At 54.4% G+C, this 22,208-nt stretch overlaps 1 protein-coding gene across 3 annotated transcripts in view; it reads right to left on the reverse strand.

Moving 5' to 3' along the window:
* TLE2 (TLE family member 2, transcriptional corepressor) overlaps nucleotides 1-21,665 on the reverse strand; it is a 34,850-nt gene extending 13,185 nt beyond the window's left edge. Inside the window, exons 1-12 of one of the 3 annotated variants that reach the window (XM_055247169.2) lie at nucleotides 21,255-21,665; nucleotides 21,082-21,179; nucleotides 20,699-20,762; nucleotides 20,192-20,236; nucleotides 16,606-16,668; nucleotides 11,216-11,290; nucleotides 10,795-10,975; nucleotides 9,375-9,394; nucleotides 6,879-6,986; nucleotides 5,107-5,151; nucleotides 4,201-4,350; nucleotides 1,479-1,617 (exon numbers count right to left, since the gene is read on the reverse strand). In XM_055247169.2, the coding sequence (XP_055103144.1) occupies nucleotides 1,479-1,617; nucleotides 4,201-4,350; nucleotides 5,107-5,151; nucleotides 6,879-6,986; nucleotides 9,375-9,394; nucleotides 10,795-10,975; nucleotides 11,216-11,290; nucleotides 16,606-16,668; nucleotides 20,192-20,236; nucleotides 20,699-20,762; nucleotides 21,082-21,179; nucleotides 21,255-21,278 (1,012 nt within the window). In that variant the 5' untranslated portion in view covers nucleotides 21,279-21,665. Of the gene's footprint in view, nucleotides 1-1,478; nucleotides 1,618-4,200; nucleotides 4,351-5,106; nucleotides 5,152-6,878; nucleotides 6,987-9,374; nucleotides 9,395-10,794; nucleotides 10,979-11,215; nucleotides 11,291-16,605; nucleotides 16,669-20,191; nucleotides 20,237-20,698; nucleotides 20,763-21,081; nucleotides 21,180-21,254 lie in introns of those variants that run through there. The other 2 variants (XM_055247166.2, XM_055247170.2) reach the window with 2 other exon arrangements.
* Between the last annotated feature and the right edge of the window lie 543 nt (nucleotides 21,666-22,208).

Genomic DNA, 22,208 nt, shown 5'->3' on the forward strand with positions numbered 1-22,208 from the left:
CACCATGCCCAGCCTCTTTTTTTTTTTTTTTTTTGAGATGGAATCTTGCTCTGTTGCCAGGCTGGAGTTCAGTGGCACGATCTCGGCTCACTGAAACCGCTGCCTCCTGGGTTCAAGCAATTCTGCTGCCTCAACCTCCTGAGTAGCTAGGACTATGGCCATTCTCTTTCTTTTAATTGGCAAACTCCCATCCATCCTTCAAAACCCAGGCCTGCCAAGCACGGCGGCTCACACCTGTAATCCCAGCACTTTGGGAGGCCAAGGTGGGCGGATCACCTGAGGTCAGGAGTTCAAGACCAGCCTGACCAACATGGTGAAACCTGGTCTCTACTAAAAATACAAAAATTAGCCAGGCGTGTTGGCGCATGCCTGTAATTCCAGCTACTCAGGAGGCTAGGGTAGGAGAATTGCTTGAACCCGGGAGCGGGAGGTTGCAGTGAGCTGAGATCGTGCCATTGCACTCCAGCCTGGGCAACAAGAGTGAAACTCTGTCTCAAAAGAAAAAAAAGAAAAAGCAAAAAAACCCAGGCCCAATGTCCATTAACATCTCAGAAACAACCTTTTTTTTTTTTTTTTTTTTTTTTTTTTTTTGAGACAGAGTCTTGCTCTATCGCCCAGGCTGGAGTGCAGTGGCGCGATCTTGGCTCACTGCAAGCTCTGCCTCATAGGTTCATGCCATTCTCCTGCCTCAGCCTCCCGAGTAGCTGGGACTACAGGTGCCCGCCACCATGCCCGGCTAATTTTTTGGTATTTTTAGTAGAGACGGGGTTTCACCGTGTTAGCCAGGATGGTCTCGATCCCCTGACCTCGTGATCCGCCTGCCTCAGCCTCCCAAAGTGCTGGGATTACAGGCGTGAGCCACCGCGCCCAGCCTCAGAAACATCCTTGAGCCTCCCCATTGCCAATCTCCAGCCTTGCCCATCTTGGGTACCTAGCTTGGTACCAGCCCTGACTATACAGGGCTGTGAGTTTTGGGGTCTGGGTCTCGTCCCTTTGTGCCACCTGGGAGTTCCTTGAGGGCAGGTTTCAAGGCCAGCTTCTTTCAGGGGCCCCAGAACCAGCCCAGGGCCTGACCATAAGGCAGAAAAGATGAGCACTGTCATTCCCCAGATTACTGATGGGGAAACTGAGGCTCAGAGAGGTTGGGTCACTTGCCCAAGGTCACCCAGCTGGTGAATGCCCAAGCCTGGTCTGAAACCCAAGCCTGTCTGGCCCCGAAGACTGTCTTTCCAGTGCACTAGGCTGAAACCCCTGACTAAGCCACTTCCACTCTCCAGGCGTCAGTTTCCATACCTGCCGAGCTGAGACAATGAGGAACTGCCCAGAGGGAGGCAGCATCTAACTTGAAGTCACAGAAAGGGCCAAGGCAATGAACACCAAGCCTGGAATCCCAGCCTTCTGCCTCTCCAGCCCCTTTTCCTAGATCTCCCCAGAGATGAGGTCTGCTCTGGACAGGCATCAACAGGCAAGGTGCTCACCAATGCTGTCCGTGGAAGGCGCTGGCTTGGCAGCGAGCTGGCAGAGGTGACTGGCTGAGCTGGGCCCGGGGGTGGACGCGTCCTGGGGCGGGGAGGAGTCACAGGACTTGGAGGCAGGAGTGCTGGCGGGAAGGTCATTCTGCAGAGAAAGGACAGGACTGAACGCCACCAGGCACCTGGTGTCTTGTGGCCCAACAATCTGATCAGAAACTGGGGGGTGGGGGAGGAGGCAGTCGCGGTCTCATGCCTGTAATCCCAGCACTTTGGGAGGCCCAGGCACGCGGATCACCTGAGGCCAGGAGTTAGAAACCAGCCTGGCCAACATGGTAAAACCCCATCTCTACTAAAAATACAAAAAAAGATTAGCCAGGGGTGGTGGCAGGTGCCTGTGATCCCAGCTACTTGGGAGGCTGAGGCAGGAGAATGGCATGAACCAGGGAGACGGAGCTTGCAGTGAGCCGACATCATGCCACTACACTCCAGCCTGGGAGACACAGCGAGACTCCGTCTCAAAAAAAAAAAAAAGAAAAAAGACTGTCTCAAAACAACAACAACAGGCCAGGCATGGTGGCTCACGCCTGTAATCCCAGTACTTTGGGAGGCCGAGGCCGGTGGATCACTTGAGGTCAGGAGTTTGAGGCCAGCCTGGCGAACATGGTGAAACCCTGTCTCTACTAAAAATACAAAATTAGCTGGACGTGGTGGCGCATGCCTGTAATCCCAGCACTTTGGGAGGCCAAGGCGGGCGGATCACCTGAGATCAAGAGATCTAGACCATCCTGGCTAACACGGTGAAACCCCATCTCTACTAAAAATACAAAAAATTAGCCTGGTGTGGTGGCACGCGCCTGTAGTCCCAGCTACCCACTACCCAGGAGGCTGAGGCAGGAGAAATCTCTTTTTTTTTTTTTTTTGAGACAGAGTCTGGCTCTGTCCCCCAGGCTGGAGTGCAGTGGCACCATCTTGGCTCACTGCAAGCTCCGCCTCCCGGGTTCACGCCATTCTCCTGCCTCAGCCTCCCGAGTAGCTGGGACTACAGGCGCCCGCCACCACGCCCGGCTAATTTTTTTGTATTTTTTTTTTTTAGTAGAGACAGAGTTTCACTATGTTGGCCAGGATGGTCTCGAACTCCTGCCCTCGTGATCCGCCCACCTCTGCCTCCCAAAGTGCTAGGATTACAGGCTTGAGCCACCACGCCTAGCCAGAGGCAGGAGAATCTCTTGAACCCGGGAGGCAGTGGTTGCAGTGAGCCGAGATCGGGCCACTGCACTCCAGCCTGGGTGACAGAGTGAGACTCCATCTCCAAAACGAAAAACAAACAAACAAAAGGCATGATCATAGCTCACAGCAGCCTCAACCTCTCACGCTCAAGTGATCCTCCCGACTCAGCCTCCCAAGTAGCTGGCACTACAGGCACACGACTCCATGCCCAGCTAACTTTTTAAATTCTTCATACAGACAAGGTCTATGTTGCCCAGGCTAGTCTCCAACTCCTGCTGTGGAGTGATGGTCCTGCCTTGGCCTCCCAAAGCCCTGGGATGACAGGGATGAGCCACAGCACCCAGCCACTGTTGAGATTCTTGAACGACAAGGAATTAGAAACTGCGGGATGGGCTCGCGGAGAGGCAGACCCCACAGCGGCATATTCCCAGGTGAAGGAAGAGCGCCTAGCACACAGTGCCATCCTCCTTGTGCCCCCCCAAGAGAGGGAGGTGTCACCCAGAGCTGTCCCTCCCCAGCTCTGGGAAGCAGAAGCTCTGAGGAAAGCAGCAGCTGGACCTCCATCTAGGGGCAGGCTCTGTTATCTCTGCTTCATGTCATCACCTCCCCTGCCTCCCAAGAAACTTTGCATCCTTGTCTTGCGTCTGTCTCGGCTTCCCATGACACTATCGCACAAACGGTGACAGCCGCGCAGCACCGGCACCCGCGAGAGGGTGGATGGGACAACTGTGGGGTCAGGGAGGACCCCTGAGGGCTCCTCCAATACGACGGAGCTGCCCCATCCCCTGGTGAGCTTTTCCCGCAGTGGGAGGAGGGCACTTAAGATGGAATGGGAGCCCCAACCTCTGGCGGTTGCCATGGTAACCTGCCAGGAGGGGAGGCCTTGAAACCGGGAGGGGAGGCCTAGAAACCGACATACTCTCCCCTGGTAAGTGCAGGGGAGGGGTCTGGAGAAGATTTAGGGTGAGGGGAGCAGCAAAAGGAGCTGAATTTCGAATGCCCTGGGGGTGCTTTTAGATGGCTCACATGCCTGGCATTAAACTCCAGGAGGTCCACCTGGAAAGTTGTTCCTATATTAATTATCTTTCCTTCCGGGGACAACATCTCAGCTTGCGGCCGGTGTGTCTCTAAGCGCCTCTGGAAGGGCTCAACACATGCAGGCCTAGGTCCAGCCTAGGGGGCTGGGCTTTCACTATGTTTATTTCCATGGGATTTCCTATTGATTGCAAGAGAGAGACCTGCTTTCCATGTAAGGTAGTGAATTGCCTTTTAAAATTTATCTACAAAGCTTCTTTACAAAGTTGCCTTTTAATATTTACTGAGGTTCAGCAAAGTCAGTCCAAGCAGGAGGTTAAAAAAAAAAAAAAAAAAAACACAAGAGAGGGTGCACAACGCCAGCCTGGCTGATTTCTCGTCACTGCCCTCTGCGTCTGGGGTAGTGTCTGTTTCCAGGCCCCCAGGATGAATAACGTGAGCTTCAGGGCCCTCCCCTCCTCCTTACCAGGATGAGCTCCTTGGCTCTAGGGAGCGGTGAGCCAAGGCTAGAAGCCAAGGAGGCCGGACTGTCCACCAGGTCCCGACGGGCAGGAACGCAGATGGGTACCTTTCCGCAGGGGGTGGTAGCCGGGCTGGGGGGCTCTGAGGGTTGGTCCTGGGTTCGAGGAGGTGACGTTGAGCGGAGTTGAAATGGAAAGAAGAGTCCCTCTCTATCCTACCCCCGACTCGCACCCCAATCTCTAGAATGGGTACCCATGACCCACCATGGGAAGATTATGAAACCTCCTGCTGCCTCAGTTTACTCGTCTGTAAAATGTATTTATTATTTTTTTTTTTTTTTTGAGTCTCGCTCCATCACCCAGGCTGGAGTACAGTGGCTCACTGCAACCTCCGCCTCCTGGGTTCAAGCAAACACATCCAGCTGATTTTTTTTGTATTTTTCGTAGAGACAAGGTTTCACCATGTTGGTCAGGCTGGTCTCAAACTCCTGACCTCAAGTGATCCATCTGCTTCGGCCTCCCAAAGTGCTGGGATTACAGGTGTGAGCCACCACGCCTGGCCTGTAAAATGGGTTTAATGATAGGCTCTACTCCATAAGCACCCATAGCAAGGACTATATAAGGGCTTGGTTTTATTTTCCCATTGAACAGATGGGGAAAAGTGAGGCCAGGGAAGGGGGTGTCACTGCCCACAAATCACTCAGTGAGCCCGGGCTTGAAGTCACTCCCTGTGCAAGGAGAGGAAGTCGGCCAGAAGTGTCCTGGAGTCCCCGACGCTTCCTGGCCCCATCCCAGCTGTCCCACAGAGTGGGGAAGCAGGATCCCCACTACCTCTGGGTCCTCCCATTCCAGAAAACCCACCCCTTGCTCTGTGCCCAGAGTAGGGGAAGAGGTTGGACCCCCAGACTCACCTCGTCCACCACCAGATTGTAGTCACTCTTGTCTTCATCGCTTTCCTGGGGGCAGACGGGGGAGAGAGCTCATCGTGGTCATGCCCCTGCCTCCGTGCCCCCTATCTGCTCTGCAGGAGTTGGGGGCATGAGCCCAGCCAGCCCCGGGGCATGACTGGGATTCTCAGACCACTGTGCCCGTTTGCTCAGAGCAGAAGGGAAGGCTGCACGTGCCCACATCTGGGAAAGACGGGGGGAGGCGGGGCAGGTGGGCACCTTGTGGAGAGGACGTTGAAGGATGTGGACTACATGAGTGCCCTGTGTGACTCCTGGCCCTCTCAGGCCTCAGTTTACCCCTCTGCATAGTGAGGGGAGAGCCAGAGACCAGCAATCATCCTTACCGCCTTCCTCAATCTCACCCCACAAAGCCAAGCAGTCTCTCAGGCATGTCTCTCACCCATCTCTCTGGCCATTTCCACCCACTATCCCACAGCCCTAGGACAGACCTCATCCCCTCCCAATCCCTTCCTGGGGCTCCTGGCCTCCAGCCTTGCCCCTCCAGGCAACCCTCCAAGCTGGCCCCAGACAGATTTTCCTAAGACCTATCCCCACCTCTGCTCTGCAACCCTCTATGGCTCCCCATTGCCTGGGAAGAAAGACCAAGCTCCAACTCTATTCACTGATGCAGACAACACTATCCTGGGTACCGTGGCAGGGAGCGGGGTGGGATGGGACACCACTGACATGTTGGGCTTGAGGGCAACCTCTGGGTGGGCTGGAAACGAAAGTAAGAAAAAAGGTCGCAGCTTGGAAAACAAAATCCGCCCAGTGGGTGGGTCCTCCTAGACTCCCCTCCCATGCCCAGTTTTCTTCTTTAAATGAAAATTTGTTGTGTCCGCGTGCAGTGGCTCATGCCTGTAATCCTGGCACTTTGGGAGACCAAGGCAGGTGGATCACCTGTGGTCAGGAGTTTGAGACCAGCCTGGCCAACACGGTGAAATCCGATCTCTACTAAAAATACAAAAATTAGCCAGGTGTGGTGGCGTGTGCCTGTAGTCCCAGCTACTGGGTAGGCTGAGGCAGGAGAATCGCTTGAATGCGGGAGGCGGAGGGTGCAGTGAGCCGAGATCGTGCCATTGCACTCCAGACTGGGCGACAGAACGAGACTCCGCCTCAATAAATAAATAAATAAAATTCATTGCCAAAAAAAAAAAAAAAGCTATTAGGTAAAAAGGAAGATTTAAGGCTTCTCTGAGAAACAGCAATATTGGCCCACACTGAGCCTGCCAGTCTCCGGGGATCAAGTGGCAGCTGCCCCTGTAGGTGGGAGAAGGGGCTCCCCAGCTGGCCACAGCCCCATTCCCCACATTCAGCCTGGCTCCTGGGATGCTAGAGTTGGAAACTACAAGTGTGCAGCCGTCTGGCAATGAGAGGAGGTCCCAGCCTGTAGGAGGTGGTCAGGGAAGGCTTCCTGTAGGAGGTGGCACTTTGTTTCTTGACAGAAAAACGGGTTTCTAAAACGAGTGTTCTAGGGAAAGAAAACAGCTGGAGCAAGAGCTAGAGGGTGGGAAAATGGCTGTACGGCCAGGAGGCTGCAGAGACTTCAAGCAATTGGAGTTAAGTCTTGCCTTACAGGATCTCCTCTGACTGGTCAGTACTCTGAGTAGTAGGGAGCTATGGCAGGCTCTGGAGTGAGAGAATCATGGCCAGAGCTGGGCTCTAGAAGGCTCTGAGGGGCCAGGCTGGTCTGGGCCATGCATGCCCACCCCAGTCCTGCACCTGCCCCCACTCACATAAGGTCCTGACAGCTCCTTCTCATCTGCTCTCTGCTTCCCACCACCACCAGGGCCACTCGGTCGCTCCTCCTCCAGGAGACTGTCAGGGGGCGAGGGAGATGCACTCTGAGGAGAGACAAAGGCCGGGGGAGACAGGGTCAGGACCCCGGGCTCCTAGATTGCACTGTGATCCAGCCGAGACTGAGGGTCCCCCACCATTATTAGGGTCTGGGCCTCAAGCTTCCCATCTGGGAAATGGGAGCTTCCAAGGGCTGACTCAGTGCTAAGGTTCGGTTTTCTCTTCTGTTTTGTTTTGTTTTTGACGGAGTCTTGCTCTGTTGCCCAGGCTGGAGTGCAGGGGAGCCATCTCGGCCCACTGAGAGCCCCGCCTCCCGGGTTCAAGCGATTCTCTTGCCTCAGCCTCCCCAGTAGCTGGGATTACAGGGGCCCATCACCATGCCCAGCTAATTTTTGTATTTTTAGTAGAGACAGGGTTTTGCCATGTTGGCCAGGCCTGTCTCAAACTCCTGACCTCAGGTGATCCACCTGCCTCGGCCTCCCAAAGTGCTGGGATTACAGGCATGAGCCACCGCAACCAGCGCCTTACTTCTTCTGCAACCTCTCTGACATCTATAATTATTTCAAAATTAAACCATTTTGGTCGGGCGCAGTGGCTCACGCCTGTAATCCCAGCACTTTGGGAGGCTGGGGTGGGCAGATCACAAGGTCAGGAGATCGAGACCATCCTGGCTAACACGGTGAAACCCCGTCTCTACTAAAAATACAAAAAAAAAAAAAAAAAAAAATTAGCCGGGCATGGTGGCAGGCGCTTGTAGTCCCAGCTACTTAGGAGACTGAGGCAGGAGAATCACTTGAACCCAGGAGGCAGAGCTTGCAATGAGTCGAGATCGCACCACTGCACTCCAGCCTGGGCGACAGGGCGAGACTCAGTCTCAAAAAAAAAAATTAAACCATTTTATGAAAAACAGACACAGCTCACATGACATTTCTGTTGGGCACCTACAGATATTGCTGAAAGGATGATGGCTACACAAACGAAAGTGAGGATGGGAAGAAGGGTCCAAGGTCATGCATCCATTTATTTAATTACCCGAAAAAAGCTGGAGGATGAAATTTTTTTTTTCTTTTGAGATAGAGTCTCGCTCTGTCGCCCAGGCTGGAGTGCAGTGGCGCAATCTCGGCTCACTGCAACCTCCGCCTCCCGGGTTCACGCCATTCTTCTGCCTCAGCCTCCCGAGTAGCTGGGACTACAGGCGCCCGCCACCTCGCCCAGCTAATTTTGTATTTTTAGTAGAGACGTGGTTTCGCCATGTTGGCCAGGCTGGTCTCGAACTCCTGACCTCAAGTGATCCACCTGCCTTGGCCTCCCAAAGTGCTGAGATTATAGGTGTGAGCCACTGCGCCCGGCCACGACTGAAAATTTTAAACACTACAGCCTTGCGGGCATCTCCCACACAGAAAGGCTTCAGAAAACTGGGCTATGGATCTTGTTTTTTGTTGTTGTTGTTGCTGGTTTTTTTTTTTTTTGAGACGGAGTCTTGCTCTGTCGCCCAGGCTGGAGTGCAGTGGCGCAGTCTTGGCTCACTGTAAGCTCCGCCTCCCAGGTTCATGCCATTCTCTTGCCTCAGCCTCTCGGAGTAGCTGGGACTACAGGCGCCCGCCACCACGCCCGGCTAATTTTTTGTGTTTTTAGTAGAGATGGGGTTTCACTGTGGTCTCGATCTCCTGACCTCATGATCCACCCGCCTCGGCCTCCCAAAGTGCTGGGATTACAAGCGTGAGCCACCGCGCCCGGCCAATTGCTGTTTGTTTTTTGAGACAGAGTCTCACACTGTCGCACAAGCTGGAATGCGGTGGTGCAATCTCAGCTCACTGCAACCTCTGTCTCCCAGGTCCAAGTGATTCTCCTGCCTTGGCCTCCCGAGTAGCTGGGATCACAGGCACCCGCCACCCCATTCGGCCAATTTTTGAATTTTTAGTAGAGACGGGGTTTTGCCATGTTGGCCAGGCTGGTTTTGAACTCCTGGCCTCAAGTGATCTGCCCACCTTGGCCTCCCAAAGTGCTGGGATTACAGGTCCGCACCTGGCCTGGATTTTTTTCTCTCTTTCTTTCTTTCTTTTTGAGACAGGGTCTTACTCTGTCACCCAGGCTGGAGTGCAGTGGCACGATCACAGCTCCCTGCAGCCTTGGCCTTCTGGGCTCAAGCGATCCTCCCACCTCAGCCTCCCGAGTAGCTGACACAACAGGCATGGACCGCCACACCCAGTAACTTTTTGTATTTTTCTGTAGAGACGGGGTTTTGCCATGTTGCTCGGGCTGGTCTCAAACTCCTGGCCTCAAATGATTCTCCTACCTCTGCCTACCAACGTGCTGGGATCAAAGGCGTGAGCCACCATGCTCAGCCCAGGTCTCATTCTGAGGCCCCCATCAGCTCAGAACCAGTGTCGGCCTCCCAAGAATATAAAGAGAGTCCCAGGATGCCACTCACTTACCCTGCTTGGGGCTCTCTCCACTGGCAGATTGGGAATGAGATAAAGAGAAAGAAGGAGAAAGAATGAGGCGTTTGTATCCATGGCGCCAGAGTACAGCCCTCCACAGTTTATAAAGCCCCCCGCCCCCACCACCCCACTCAGAGTCTCTCTATCCTTCCAACACCCTTGCAAGTGGTGGATTAGCCCTCCGCTGCATTCAGATCAATGCCCAGAGAGGGATAGTGACTCGCCTCAAGACACACAGCCCATTGGGGGTGACGCTGAACCCCAGGGCCTTGCAGCCGCTGTCGTTCATCCCCTCACACTTTAAGAATTGGGGTCTTGCTCTGTTGCCCAGGCTGGAGTGCAGTGGCCCAGTCACAGTTCACTGCAGCCTCGACCTCCTGGGCTCAAGTGATTGTCCCATCTCAGCCTCCCGAGTAGCTGGGACTCCAGGGGCATGCCACCATGCTTGGCATTTATTTATTTATGAATGAGACAGAGTCTCGCTGTCGCCCAGGCTGGACTCAGCTCACTGCAACCTCCGCCTCCCAGGTTCAAGCAATTCTCTTGTCCCAGCTTCCCGAGTAGCTGAGATTACAGGCACCCACCACCATGCCCAGCTAATTTTTGTATTTTTAGTAGAGACAAGGTTTCACCACGTTGACCAGGCTGGTCTCAAACTCCTGACCTCAGGTGATCTGCCTGCTTCGGTCTCCCAGAGTGCTGGGATTACAGGCGTGAACCACCGTGCCCGGCTATTTTTATTTATTTATTTAATTTTTTGAGACGGAGTCTCACTGTCTCACTCAGGCTGGAGTACAGTGGCACAATCTTGGCTCACTGCAACCTCTGCCTCCCAGGTTCAAGCGATTCTCCTGCCTCAGCCTCCTGAGTAGCTGAAATTACAGGCACCCGCCATCACTCCCGCCTAATTTTTTTTTTTGTATTTTTAGTAGAGATGGGGTTTTCCCATGTTGGCCAGGCTGCTCTCGAACTCCTGGCCTTGGGTGATCCAGCCACCTCAGCCTCCCAAAGTGCTGGGATTACAGGCATAAGCCACCACGCCCAGCCTATGCTTGACTAATTTTTAAATTTTTCATAGAGATGGCATCTTGCTATGTTGCTCGGGCTGGCCTCTAACTCCCGGCCTCAAGTGATCCTCCCACCTCAGCCTCCTAAGTAGCTGGGAATACAGGTATGCACCACCACACCCAGCAAATTTTTAAATTTTTGTAGAGATGGGGTCTCGCTCTGTTGCCCAGGCTGGTCATGAACTCCTGGGCTCAAGCGATCCTCCTGCCTCGGCCTCCCAAATTGTTGGGATTATAGGCATGAGCCACTTCATCCCCTCACAGTGATGTGTTTGCTGCCCTGGCCTTCCAGTCCTCCTCCCCAGCCCCGTCCCCCCAGCCAATGCCACCCCGCGCTGCCCACTCACCTCTGGACCCCTCGGCCTCCACGCCCGCACGGTCCTCCTTCACAACCGTGGCCAGCTGAGCCTGGGCAGCCAGGGCTCCGGACAGGGCAAGCAGCCCCGTGGCACTGCCGCCCACCAGCCCGGCTGGGCGGGGGGTGAGGGGCACAGGGGGTGCGTGGTGGGACAGCGGCTGGAGCTGCTGCTGCTGGAAAGGAGGGAGGATGGGCCGGGACCGGGGGGCGTGGCGGGAGCCCAGCGGTTCCCCAGCCCAAGAGGCAGACACAGGGAACAGGGCCTAAGCACAGCGTGTGCCTCTGGGGTTCCCAGGACCTCCGGAGCCGAGGCCCACACACCACCCACAGCTTTAACACCTCCTGGGTGGGTGCCAGGGACCTGGGAGTGGGCGTCTCCCCATGGCGGGGCAGGGGCTGGAGATACTCACCCCGATGAGGCTGTTCAGCTCCCCCACGGTGACCTGCTTGGCGCGTTCTACGGCCTGGAGCACCTGCTGCTGATGCTGGCGGGTGGGAAGGATCAGGTCGAGGGTACGCTGAGCCCCTGCTCACGCTAGCGGTGCCCTTGGGGGCCTGACCTCCACCCGCCACCCTCTTATCTTTGCCCCGGTACTCTCCATTTCTCTTTAATCTTTTCCCCCTCACTCTCTCCCTTTCCTTTTGGAATTTTGAAATAAGCACACGGAGAAAGAAACCAAACCTAAGTGCAGGTAGAATAATTACAAATCAGGCCGGGCGCGGTGGCTCATGCCTGGAATCCCAGCACTTTGGAAGGCTGAGGTGGGCGGATCACCTGAGGCCAAGAGTTCGAGACCAGCCTGGCCAACATGGTGAAACCCCCGTCTCTATTAAAAATACAAAAAGTAGCCAGGCATGGTGGTGGCGGGCACCTGTAATCCCAGCTGCTCAAGAGGCTGAGGCAGGAGAATTGCTTGAACCCGGGAGGTGGAGGCTGCAGTGAACTGAGATCGTGCCAATGCATTCCAGCCTGGGTGACAGAGCGAGACTCCGTCTCAAGAAAAAAAAAAAAAAAAAAAAAAATTACAAATCAGTCTCTCCTTTGGGGCATCGAAGACATTTGGGGCTGGATCGTTCTCTGGGGCTGGGCCGTTCCGGACACTACAAGGAGCTGAGCAGCATCCCCGACCTCCACCCACTCCATGCCAGGGGCACCCCGAGTTGTGACAACCACAGACGTCTCCTGGTGGTGAAACTACCCCCAGGAAAAAAAAAAAAAACCACTGTAATAAATCAGCACCATGGACCCTCCTCCTAGGTTAAGGAACAGAAAGTACCAGACTCCAGGAGCCCGTACACTCCCTGCCATTGGAACACCCTCCCTTCTCCACCTTCATGACAATAATTTGTTTTTCTGTATAATTCTGCCTCCTACGATTGCCTTCCTAAACCTGCGTGGATTTGTCCATTTTCAACTATGTTGTGGGCTCATTCTCTGTGTTCTCTTTGGCGTCTGGCCTCTCAGTATCACATTTTAAGCTTCTTCCATGATGTGGTGGGTGGCGGCAGCATATTCAGCTTTCAGAGCTGTGGGACTCTGCTGCGAGAAAATGTTATATCTAGGCTGGGCGCGGAGGCTCACGCCTGTAATCATAGCACTTTGGGAGGCCAAGGTAGGCGGATCACTTGAGGTCAGGAGTTCAAGACCAGCCTGGCCAACATGGTGAAACCCCGTCTCTACTAAAAATACAAAAAAATTAGCCAGACGTGGTGGCGGGTGCCTGTAATACCAGCTACTCATGAGGCTGACACAGGAGAATCACTTGAACCCAAGAGGCAGAGGTTGCAGTGAGCCAAGATTGCGCCACTGCACTCCAGCCTGGGCGACAGTGAGACTCAGTCTCAAAAAAAAAAAAAAAAAAAAAAAAAAAAAAAAAAAAAAAAAAAAAAAAAAAAGAGGCCGGGCATGGTGACTCACACCTGTAATCCCAGCACTTTGGGAGGCTGAGGCAGGTGGATCACAAGATCAGGAGTTCGAGACCAACCTGACCAAGATGGTGAAACCCCGTCTCTACTAAAAATACAAAAATTAGGTGTGGTGGCACGCACCTGTAATCCCAGCTACTCGGGAGGCTGGGGCAGGAGAAACACTTGAACCTGGAAGGGGGAGGTTGCAGTGAGCCAAGATCGTGCCATGCACTCCAGCCTGGGCGACAAAGCGAGACTCAGTCTCAAAAAAAAAGAAAGAAAGAAAATGTTGTATTTTTGCTGTTCCACACAGAAGCCACTGGTCATGTGTGTGGCCACCAGGCATTTGACATGTGGCTGGTGCAACTGATGAATAGAATGCTTAATTTTATTAAATTTAAGCGAATATAAATTTAAATATAAAATAAATTTAATAGGCTTTTTTTTATTTTTACTTTTTTGAGACGTAGTCTCACTCTGTTGCCCAGGCTGGAGTGCAATGGCATGCTCTTGGCTCACTGCACCCTCTGCCTCCCAGGTTCAAACAATTCTCCTGCCTCAGCCTCCCAAGTAGCTGAGATTACAGGCGCACCACCACACCCAACTAATTTTCATACTTTCAGTAGAGACGGGATTTCACCATGTTGACCAGGCTAGTCTTGAACTCCTTATCTCAAGTGATTTGCCCCCCTCAGCCTCCCAAAGTGCTGGTATTACAGGTGTGAGCCACCACGCCTGGCCTAAATATAAATTTAAATATAAAATTAATTTAACAGATTTCAGGTCGGGTGCAGTGGCTCATACTTGTAATCCCAGTACTTCAGGACGCCGGAGTGGGAGGATTACGTGAGTCCAGGAGTTTGAGACCAGCCTGGGCAACATGGTGAGACTCCCTCTCTGTTAATATATATATACATACAGATAGACATATACTTAGGCCGGAGTCTCGCTCTGTCGCCCAGGCTGGAATGCAGTGGCGTGATCTCAGCTCACGCTAACCTCTGCCTCCCAGGTTCAAGCAATTTTCCTGCCTCAGCCTCCTGAGTAGCTGGGATTACAGGCACCTGCCACCACGCCCAGCTAATTTTTGTAAAAAAAAATTTTTTTAGGCCAGGTGCAGTGGCTCACACCTGTAATCCCAGCACTTTGGGAGGCTGAGGCAGGTGGATCACCTGAGGTCAGGAGTTCAAGACCAGCCTGGCCAACATGGCGAAACTCCCTCTCTACAAAAATACAAAAATTAGCCGGGCATGATGGCGGGTGCCTGTAATCCCAGCTACTTGGGAGGCTGAGGCAGAAGAATCCCTTGAACCCGGGAGGCAGAGATTGCAGTGAGCCGAGATCATGCCATTGCACTCCAGCCTGGGCGACAGAGCAAGACTCTCTCTCAAAAAAAAAAAAAAATTTTTAAGGAAAAAAATAATAGATTTAAATATTATTAATAGTTAACATAAGTGTAAATGATCACACGGGGCTGGTGACTGCCGTGTAGGATAGCAGAACAGTAGCATATTGCACTGTATGCACTCTAAGGCTGCTTGTGTATACACGCTCCTGAAGACAGACATCTGGGCTGTCTCCACCCAGGAGGTATCAGGATGCGGATACAGAGCTCCCATGGTGGTGCACCTGTGTGTGGGTGTGTGTAGGATGGGTTGGAAGACTTTCTAGAAAGGGCCAGAGAGTGAAAATATTTTCCCTCTGCAGGCCAGAGGTTCTCTGTTGCAACTACCAAACTCTGTCACTGCAGTGGGAAAGCTGCTGGAAATGGTATGTACATGAGTGGGCGTGGCTGTGTCAATAAAACTTTATTTGCAAAAACAAGTGGAGGGCCAGAGTTGGCCCTCAAGCTGCAGTTTGCTAATTCCTGGAAATGTGTGCCTTTACTCATTCCTTTCAACAGTCATTTTACCTAACTTTTTTTTTTTTTTTTTGAGACAGAATCTGACTCTGTTGCCCAAGCTGGAGTGCAATGGCACGATCTTGGCTCACTGCAACCTCCACCTCCCGGGTTCAAGCAATTCTCCTGCCTCAGCCTCCCCAGTAGCTGGGACTACAGGTGTGCACCACCACGCCCAGCTAATTTTTGTATTTTTAGTAGAAATGTGGTTTCACCATGCTGGCCAGGTTGGTCTCAAACTCCTGACCTCATGATCCGCACGCCTTGGCCTCCCAAAGTGCTGGGATTACAGGCGTGAGCCACTGCGCTCGGCCCTACCTAAAATTCTTGTGGCTCTTGCCTTTCTCTCTCTGGACAACCTTGTCCCCACCTTCCGCTGCAGATATTCTTTATGCTCTGTGTCTAGACAGGACCTCTCCCCCACCCTAAGCTTCCAGAAATCTCAAACTCAGTGGTATCGGAACCAAACTGAGCATCTCCCCTCTGGGTTTGGTCCTCAAGGCATTAGGGTCCTCCCAGTTTATCCACTCTGAAATAGAACTATCTTTCATGTCTCTCTGAAGAGAGAATGTACCATACAGAAACAGGGACAGTGCTGGCTGGGTGCAGTGGCTCACACCTGTAAACCCAACACTCGGAGGCTGACACGGGCAGATTGCTTGAGTCCAGGGGTTCGAGACCAGCCTGGGTAACATAGGGAGACCCATCTCTACTAAAAATACAAAAATTAGCTGGGCATGGTGGTGCACACCTGCAGTCCCAGCTACTCAGGAGGCTGAGGCATGAGAATCGCTTGAACCCAGGAGGTGGAGGTTGCAGTGAGCCAAGATCGTGCCACTGCACTCCAGCCTGGAAGACAGAGCAAGAATCCATCTCAAAAAAAAAAAAAAAAAAAGAAAGAAAGAAAAAAGAAAAAAATCAAGAAACAGGGACTGTGCAAAGGTACTGAGGCTGAAAGGAACCCGGGGCACTCTCAGAAGAGCTAACTGTTTTTTTTTTTTTTTGAGATGGAGTCTAACTCTGTCACCCAGGCTGCAGTGCAGTGGTGCAATCTCTGCTCACTGCAACCTCCGCCTCCCGAGTTCAAGCAATTCTATTACCTCGCCTCAGCCTCCCGAGTAGCTGGGATTACAGGTGCACACCACCATGCCCAGCTAATTTTTTTTTTTTTTTTTTAAGTTTTAGCAGAGACAGGGTTTCACCATGTTGGACAGGCTGGTCTCAAACTCCTGACCTCTGATGATCCACCTGCCTCGGCCTCCCAAAATGCTGGGATTACAGGCATGAGCCACCGCACTGGGCCGAATTACAGGCCATTTTAACCATTTGTAAGTGCACGGCTCAGCAGCATAAAGCACACACACGGTTGTGCAGCCATCCCCAGCACCATCTCCAGAATTTTCCCATCTTCCCAAACTGAATTTCTGTCCCCATGGAACACTTACTCCCTGTGCCCTCCCCAACCCCTGGCACCCCCCATTCTGCTTTCTGTCTCAGTGAACCTGACGACCCTGGGACCTCCTAGGAGCGGATCACCCAGTGTTTGTCCCTCAGTGATTTCTTCTAGCAAGACGGTAGGGTTAACGTTCATCGGGTGCTGAGTAAGTGCACCCATCATCTTCAGCACCCTGGGTATATCAGCTCATCTCAACTTCACACCTACGCTACTGAAAAAAACAGAGAGACAAGTGTCCTGCCTGAGGCCACACAGCCAGGATTCAGACCCAGGCAGCCAACTTGCAGGGCTTGAGGGGGTCACCTCTACCCCCAGTCCTCACCCTCAGCCAGCACCTCCCTCCATCCCCGCAGCCCCTGCCCCAGCGGGATGCCTGGCCTCAGGGCTGCGGGACTACTGCAGTGAAAAAATGGTCTCTATCCGTACTGCAGGCTACGCAGCAGAATCAGTGCCTGGGGCGTCCTCGCCCAGACCTACTCCCTCCCGTCTTCCTCCGGCTCCCTTCCCCTCCTCCCCCAACCCCCAGGCCCACTCACCTCCTGGGTCAGGAAGGGGATAATCTGAGCGCAGATACCGCTCAGACGCTTCACAATCTCCGCCTGGCAGGAAGCAATGAGAGGAAGCTTGGAGCGGGGTAGAGATTTGCAACCCAGCTCTGGACTCCCAGGCGGACCAGGTGCTTGCAAAGCTGAAGGGTTGGGGAGGTGGCGCCCGCAGGTGCACAGAGGGAACTCAGGCCAGCATGGCATGGGCCGAGGCGGGATTCAGAGCCCCACCAGGCTGCATGCTCAGCTGAGCGAGGCCCAGGGTGGCCTGGAGCTGGGAAGACCAGGGCTGAGGTCCTACGAGTCACAGATACACCACCCGCCAGACGCACACCCGCCAGGGATTTGCAGGAGACAGACGCTCAGACACCCAACTCAGACGCAGACACTCAGAGGTGCTGGGCTCAGCTGAAACAAAGGAAAGGGGCCTCCACCCCGAGTCCCAGATTCCAGCCCCAGCTGGGCCCAAGTCCGTCCCAGGCAAGGCCCTTCTCTTGGTCTCCTCCCATTCCCAGGACTGATCTACCAGGTGGGGATGCCTCCAGGTGGAGATCTCAGCACGCCACACTCAAGGGAAGGATTTCACCTGGAGCGGGTCTGGGCCCAGGTGCCCCAAAGAGGCTGAGCAGAGGAGAAGGCGTGTGGGTGGGGAAGGGGGCGGGCGTACAATGGCCACGGGCTTTGCCTCTGCCTGAGTTACAGGTGTGCTGTGTGTCTGGCGAAGTCTGTCTCTTATTCCCACCAGGGGGGTGGAACCGGGATCCCAGGGTGTCCCTCACCCCATAAGGGGGGGGTCTATTGCGTGGACCCATGGGGCCACGTCATGCTTCAGCAGACAAGCCCCCTCCTGCCCACATCAGAACCAACCCCACACATGCAGGAAAGCATGCCAGGGTGGGCACCCCCAGGCACCCCACACTCCCAGTCCACCCCCTTCTCCTTCCCAGCCACCGGGAAGTCCCAATACAAGGTTCTACTCATTGATTCTAATATTCTGATAGAATCTAGGAGCCCATGAAGCTCAGAAGCTTGGGACCCCTCTCATCCCTTTAGAAACCACTGGCCAGTCTCAGGATCTCACGGTTAAGCACGGACCATTAAAGTCAATTTTAGAATCTTTGGGTCTATTGGCCAGGCACGGTGGCTCACTCCTGTAATCCCAGCACTTTGGGAGGCCGAGGCAGGTGGATCACCTGAGATCAGGAGTTCGAGAGCAGCCTGGCCAACATGGAGAACCCCCGTCTCTACTAAAAATACAAAAAATTAGCCGGGCATGGTAGCAGGCACCTGTAATCCCAGCTACTCAGGAGGCTGAGGCAGGAGAAGCGCTTGAACTCAGGAGGCGGAGGTTGCAGTGAGCCAAGATCGGCTCACTGCACTCCAACCTGGGCAACAAGAGTGAAACTCCGTCTCAAAATTAAAAAAAAAAAAAAATCTTTGGGTCTATCTCAGAACCTTGAGATCACAAGTTCAGGAACAGCCTCAGAACCTTTTAACCCATCTCAGTACACAGATAGGACAATCTCAGAACCCCGAGCTCTATCTCTGACCCTTGAGGTCTATCTCTGAACCCTGAAGTCAATTTCAGAAATTTGAAGTCTATGTCAGAACCCTGAGGTGTATCTCAGAACCCTGAGGTCAATCTCAGAACCCTGAGGTGTATCTCAGAACCCTGAGGTCAATCTCAGAACCTTGAGGTCTATCTCAGAACCCTGAGGTCTATCTCAGAACCCTGAGGTCTATCTCAGAACACTGAGGTCTATCTCAGAACCCTGAGGTGTATCTCAGAACCCTGAGGTCTATCTCAGAACACTGAGGTGTATCTCAGAACCCTGAGGTCTATTTCAGAACCCTGAGGTCTATCTCAGAACCCTGAGGTCTATCTCAGAACACTGAGGTCTATCTCAGAACCCTGAGGTCTCAGAACCCTGAGGTCTATCTCAGAACCCTGAGGTGTATCTCAGAACCCTGAGGTCTATCTCAGAACACTGAGGTCTATCTCAGAACCCTGAGGTCTATTTCAGAACCCTGAGGTCTATCTCAGAACCCTGAGGTCTATCTCAGAACACTGAGGTCTATTCAGAACACTGAGGTCTATCTCAGAACCCTGAGGTCTCAGAACCCTGAGGTCTATCTCAGAACCCTGAGGTCTATCTCAGAACCTTGAGGTCTATCTCTGAACCTTGAGGTCTATCTCTGAACCCTGAGGTCTATCTCAGAACCCTGAGGTCTATCTCAGAACCTTGAGGTCTATCTCAGAACCCTGAGGTCTATCTCAGAACCTTGAGGTCTATCTCTGAACCTTGAGGTCTATCTCAGAACCTTGAGGTCTATCTCAGAACCCTGAGGTCTATCTCAGAACCTTGAGGTCTATCTCAGAACCCTGAGGTCTATCTCAGAACCTTGAGGTCTATCTCAGAACACTGAGGTCTATCTCAGAACCCTGAGGTCTATCTCTGAACCTTGAGGTCTATCTCTGAACCTTGAGGTCAATCTCAGAACCTTGAGGTCAATCTCAGAACCCTGAGGTGTATCTCAGAACCCTGAGGTCTATCTCAGAACCCTGAGGTCTATCTCAGAACACTGAGGTCTATCTCAGAACCCTGAGGTCTCAGAACCCTGAGGTCTATCTCAGAACCTTGAGGTCTATCTCAGAACCTTGAGGTCTATCTCTGAACCTTGAGGTCTATCTCAGAACCCTGAGGTCTATCTCAGAACCTTGAGGTCTATCTCAGAACCCTGAGGTCTATCTCAGAACCCTGAGGTCTATCTCCGAACCTTGAGGTCTATCTCTGAACCTTGAGGTCAATCTCAGAACCTTGAGGTCAATCTCAGAACCCTGAGGTGTATCTCAGAACCCTGAGGTCTATCTCAGAACCCTGAGGTCTATCTCAGAACCCTGAGGTCTATCTCAGAACACTGAGGTGTATCTCAGAACCTTGGATCACACTGAGAAGCTCCAGAAGAGGCTCAGAGCCTTATGGCACTGCAGTCAATCTCAAAGCCCTGAAAACAGCCACAGAGTTTTGAGGTCTATTTTGGAATAGTGGGGTCACAGTCTGAACCATGGCATCAAATTCAGGGCCTGGAGAACAATCTCGGAACCTTCCAGCCAATCACACTGAGACCAATCTCAGAAGCTTCAAAGCAGCAACAGAACCTGGGGTCCATCTCAAAACTTCAGACTCTCTGGATTGAAAGGGACCTCTAAGAGTGGCCATCCAGCTCCCTCCTAGGACAGAAGTCACCTCCACAGCCTCCCTGGCCTGGCTGCCCTGCCTCTGCTATGTGCCCTTCTTGATGGGGATGCCTGGTGGCCCCTGCCCACTGCCTGCCTCTCTCCTGGACGCTGCAACTGCTAGATACTGTCTTCAGAAGTGGGACTCATTTTCCTTCTATGAGGCTGAAATCTGTCTTCCTGGTCCCAGATGGGCCCTCTGTGACCTCTGCAGAGATTTCAGGATGAGACCCATGTTCCCTAGGTCTGCTCTGGCCCTGGCTGCCCACACTGGGTCCTTCTCAGGGCTTCCAGACCCCCACCCTCCCTCCTGAACACGCTTAACCCCAACCCAGTTACCTGCTTATGCATTTCAATGTTGAGCCCGTAAGACATCTCATAATACTGCAAAGGAAAAACCAAGTAAGAACGTCTGGGGTGGAGATGGGTGCCCTCCTCCAGACAGGTGATGCCAGGGTCTTCCAAGAGTCCTCATGTTTCGGGGATCACAGCAGGATGCAGAGCCCCCCCCCCCACCTCCATGGGGTCCCAGAGGAGAAGCCCAGAGGAGGAAGCGGGGGATCTGCCTGGAAGGGCCCCTTCTACCCTCCCCAGAGAGGCAGGGTAGGTAGGAAGTATCCAGAGGCCCTGGCCCGACAGAGACTCCCATCAGGCGAGGGGGGTCCTCCCTGTCTCCCTGTTCCCAGAGCTGGGAGGACCCTCCTAGAGAGCCTGAAATCCCAACCTGCCCAATGTACAGACAGGGAAGACGAGGCTCGGAGTGGGGCAGGGACCTACCCCAGAGTCCACCGTGACTCAAAGCCCTGCCCGCCTCTCCCCTCACCCTGGCATCATAAGTGCCCTCACCATGACATAATGTCGCTGCATTTCCGTCTTCTCGCTGGCCAGCTTCTCACATTCTAGCTTGAGGCTGAGAAGGAAAGAGAGGGCAAGGGGCTCCCGCCCGCCCTATGTGGGCCGGCTTCCAAAGTGAGGGGCTGGATTTCCCCTCCCGATTTCCTTACAGACCTCCCCCTACCTCCTGTCCCAGTCCCTCCCCGCCCCTTCCTGATCTCCAAATGCCCAAGCTCTGACTGTCCCCAGACCCCTCTGCACCTGCGCTTCCACCTGGAGGCCTTTCTCGCGACCCCCTCACCGGGAGCCCCTCCTCCCCGCCCTGCACCCCAGAGGCTTCGCCCCGCCCTGGCGCCCAGCTGAACTCCTGCGGCCCCTGGGGCGGCCCCCCTCACCTGTGGTATTGAGCCTGGAGAAACTGGAATTCTTCTTTGATGCGGTCGCAGATCTCCAAGATCGAGAACTTGAAGGGCTGGCCGGACTGGAGCGGGGTCTGGGAGGGTTTGGGGGAGACGTCAGAGTCTGAGTTCTCGGACACGGGGGCCCCCTCCCCGCAGTCCCCACTCACCGGGTGCCTTCCCTGGGGGTACATCCTGCCGATCCGAGAAGCCCCCCCAAGCGCCACCAGAGCTTGATGATATGGAGGCGGCAAGAGTGGGGGGAGGCTGAAGTGGGGTGGTGGGGAGGCTGCCCGAAGAAAGAGGGAGGAGGGAGAAGCGGCGCGGGGCAAGGGACCCTGGAGTCCCTGGCGCGCCCCCAAGCGCGCGCGCCCGGGGTCGTGGGAGCCCCTCCCCGGGCTGAGGCGCGCGGGGCGAGCGGGGCCAGCGGGGCGGGCGGGGGCAGCGGCCGGGGCGGGAGCGCGGCGAGGGCGGCCGCGGCAGCCGGCGCAGAAGGTCGGGCGCGCCGCGGCCGGGTTTCGGCGGCGGCGGCGCGGGCAGCGGGCCCCGCGCGGAGCCGCCTCCCTCCGGCGGGGCTCGGCCGGGAGCCTCGGGCTGAGCCGCCTTAAGGTGGCGCCGCCGCCCCCACGCGCGCACGGCCCGCCCCGCGCCCACCCCCGCGCGCGCCGCCCCTCCCCGCGCCCGGGCCCCCCCGGCCCCCGGGCACCCGCCCCCTTTCTTCAGGCCCTGGGCCGGTGGGGAAACTGAGGCCGAGTGGGGAGGCGCCCAGTGCCTTAAAACAGGGTCCCCACCCCCTCCAGGAGGGGCGGGAGAAGAAAAACCAGTGAAGAAATTCACACCGTGTTACCCTCCGTGGGAGGGGGGGCTTGCGGGGAGCGGGGGCCAGTCTGGAGTCGGAAATGGCTTTTCTAAACAAGTGACATTGGGCTGAGATTGAAGGATCAGGAGGACGCAGCCTTGCCAAGCGCTGGCAGGGAACCCTGCCAGAAAGGGAATCTCACAGCAAACACCGCTTCCCAGATCACGCCGGGCCCTCGCCCTCTGGGGGCCTCAGTAGTCTCTACAAAAGGACAGGGGTGGTGCGCTATCTTTAGGGTTTAATTTTTTGCAGAGATCGGGTCTCG

Source organism: Symphalangus syndactylus, chromosome 17, assembly GCF_028878055.3.
Source record: "Symphalangus syndactylus isolate Jambi chromosome 17, NHGRI_mSymSyn1-v2.1_pri, whole genome shotgun sequence".
In the NCBI taxonomy this organism is placed as follows: domain Eukaryota; kingdom Metazoa; phylum Chordata; class Mammalia; order Primates; family Hylobatidae; genus Symphalangus; species Symphalangus syndactylus.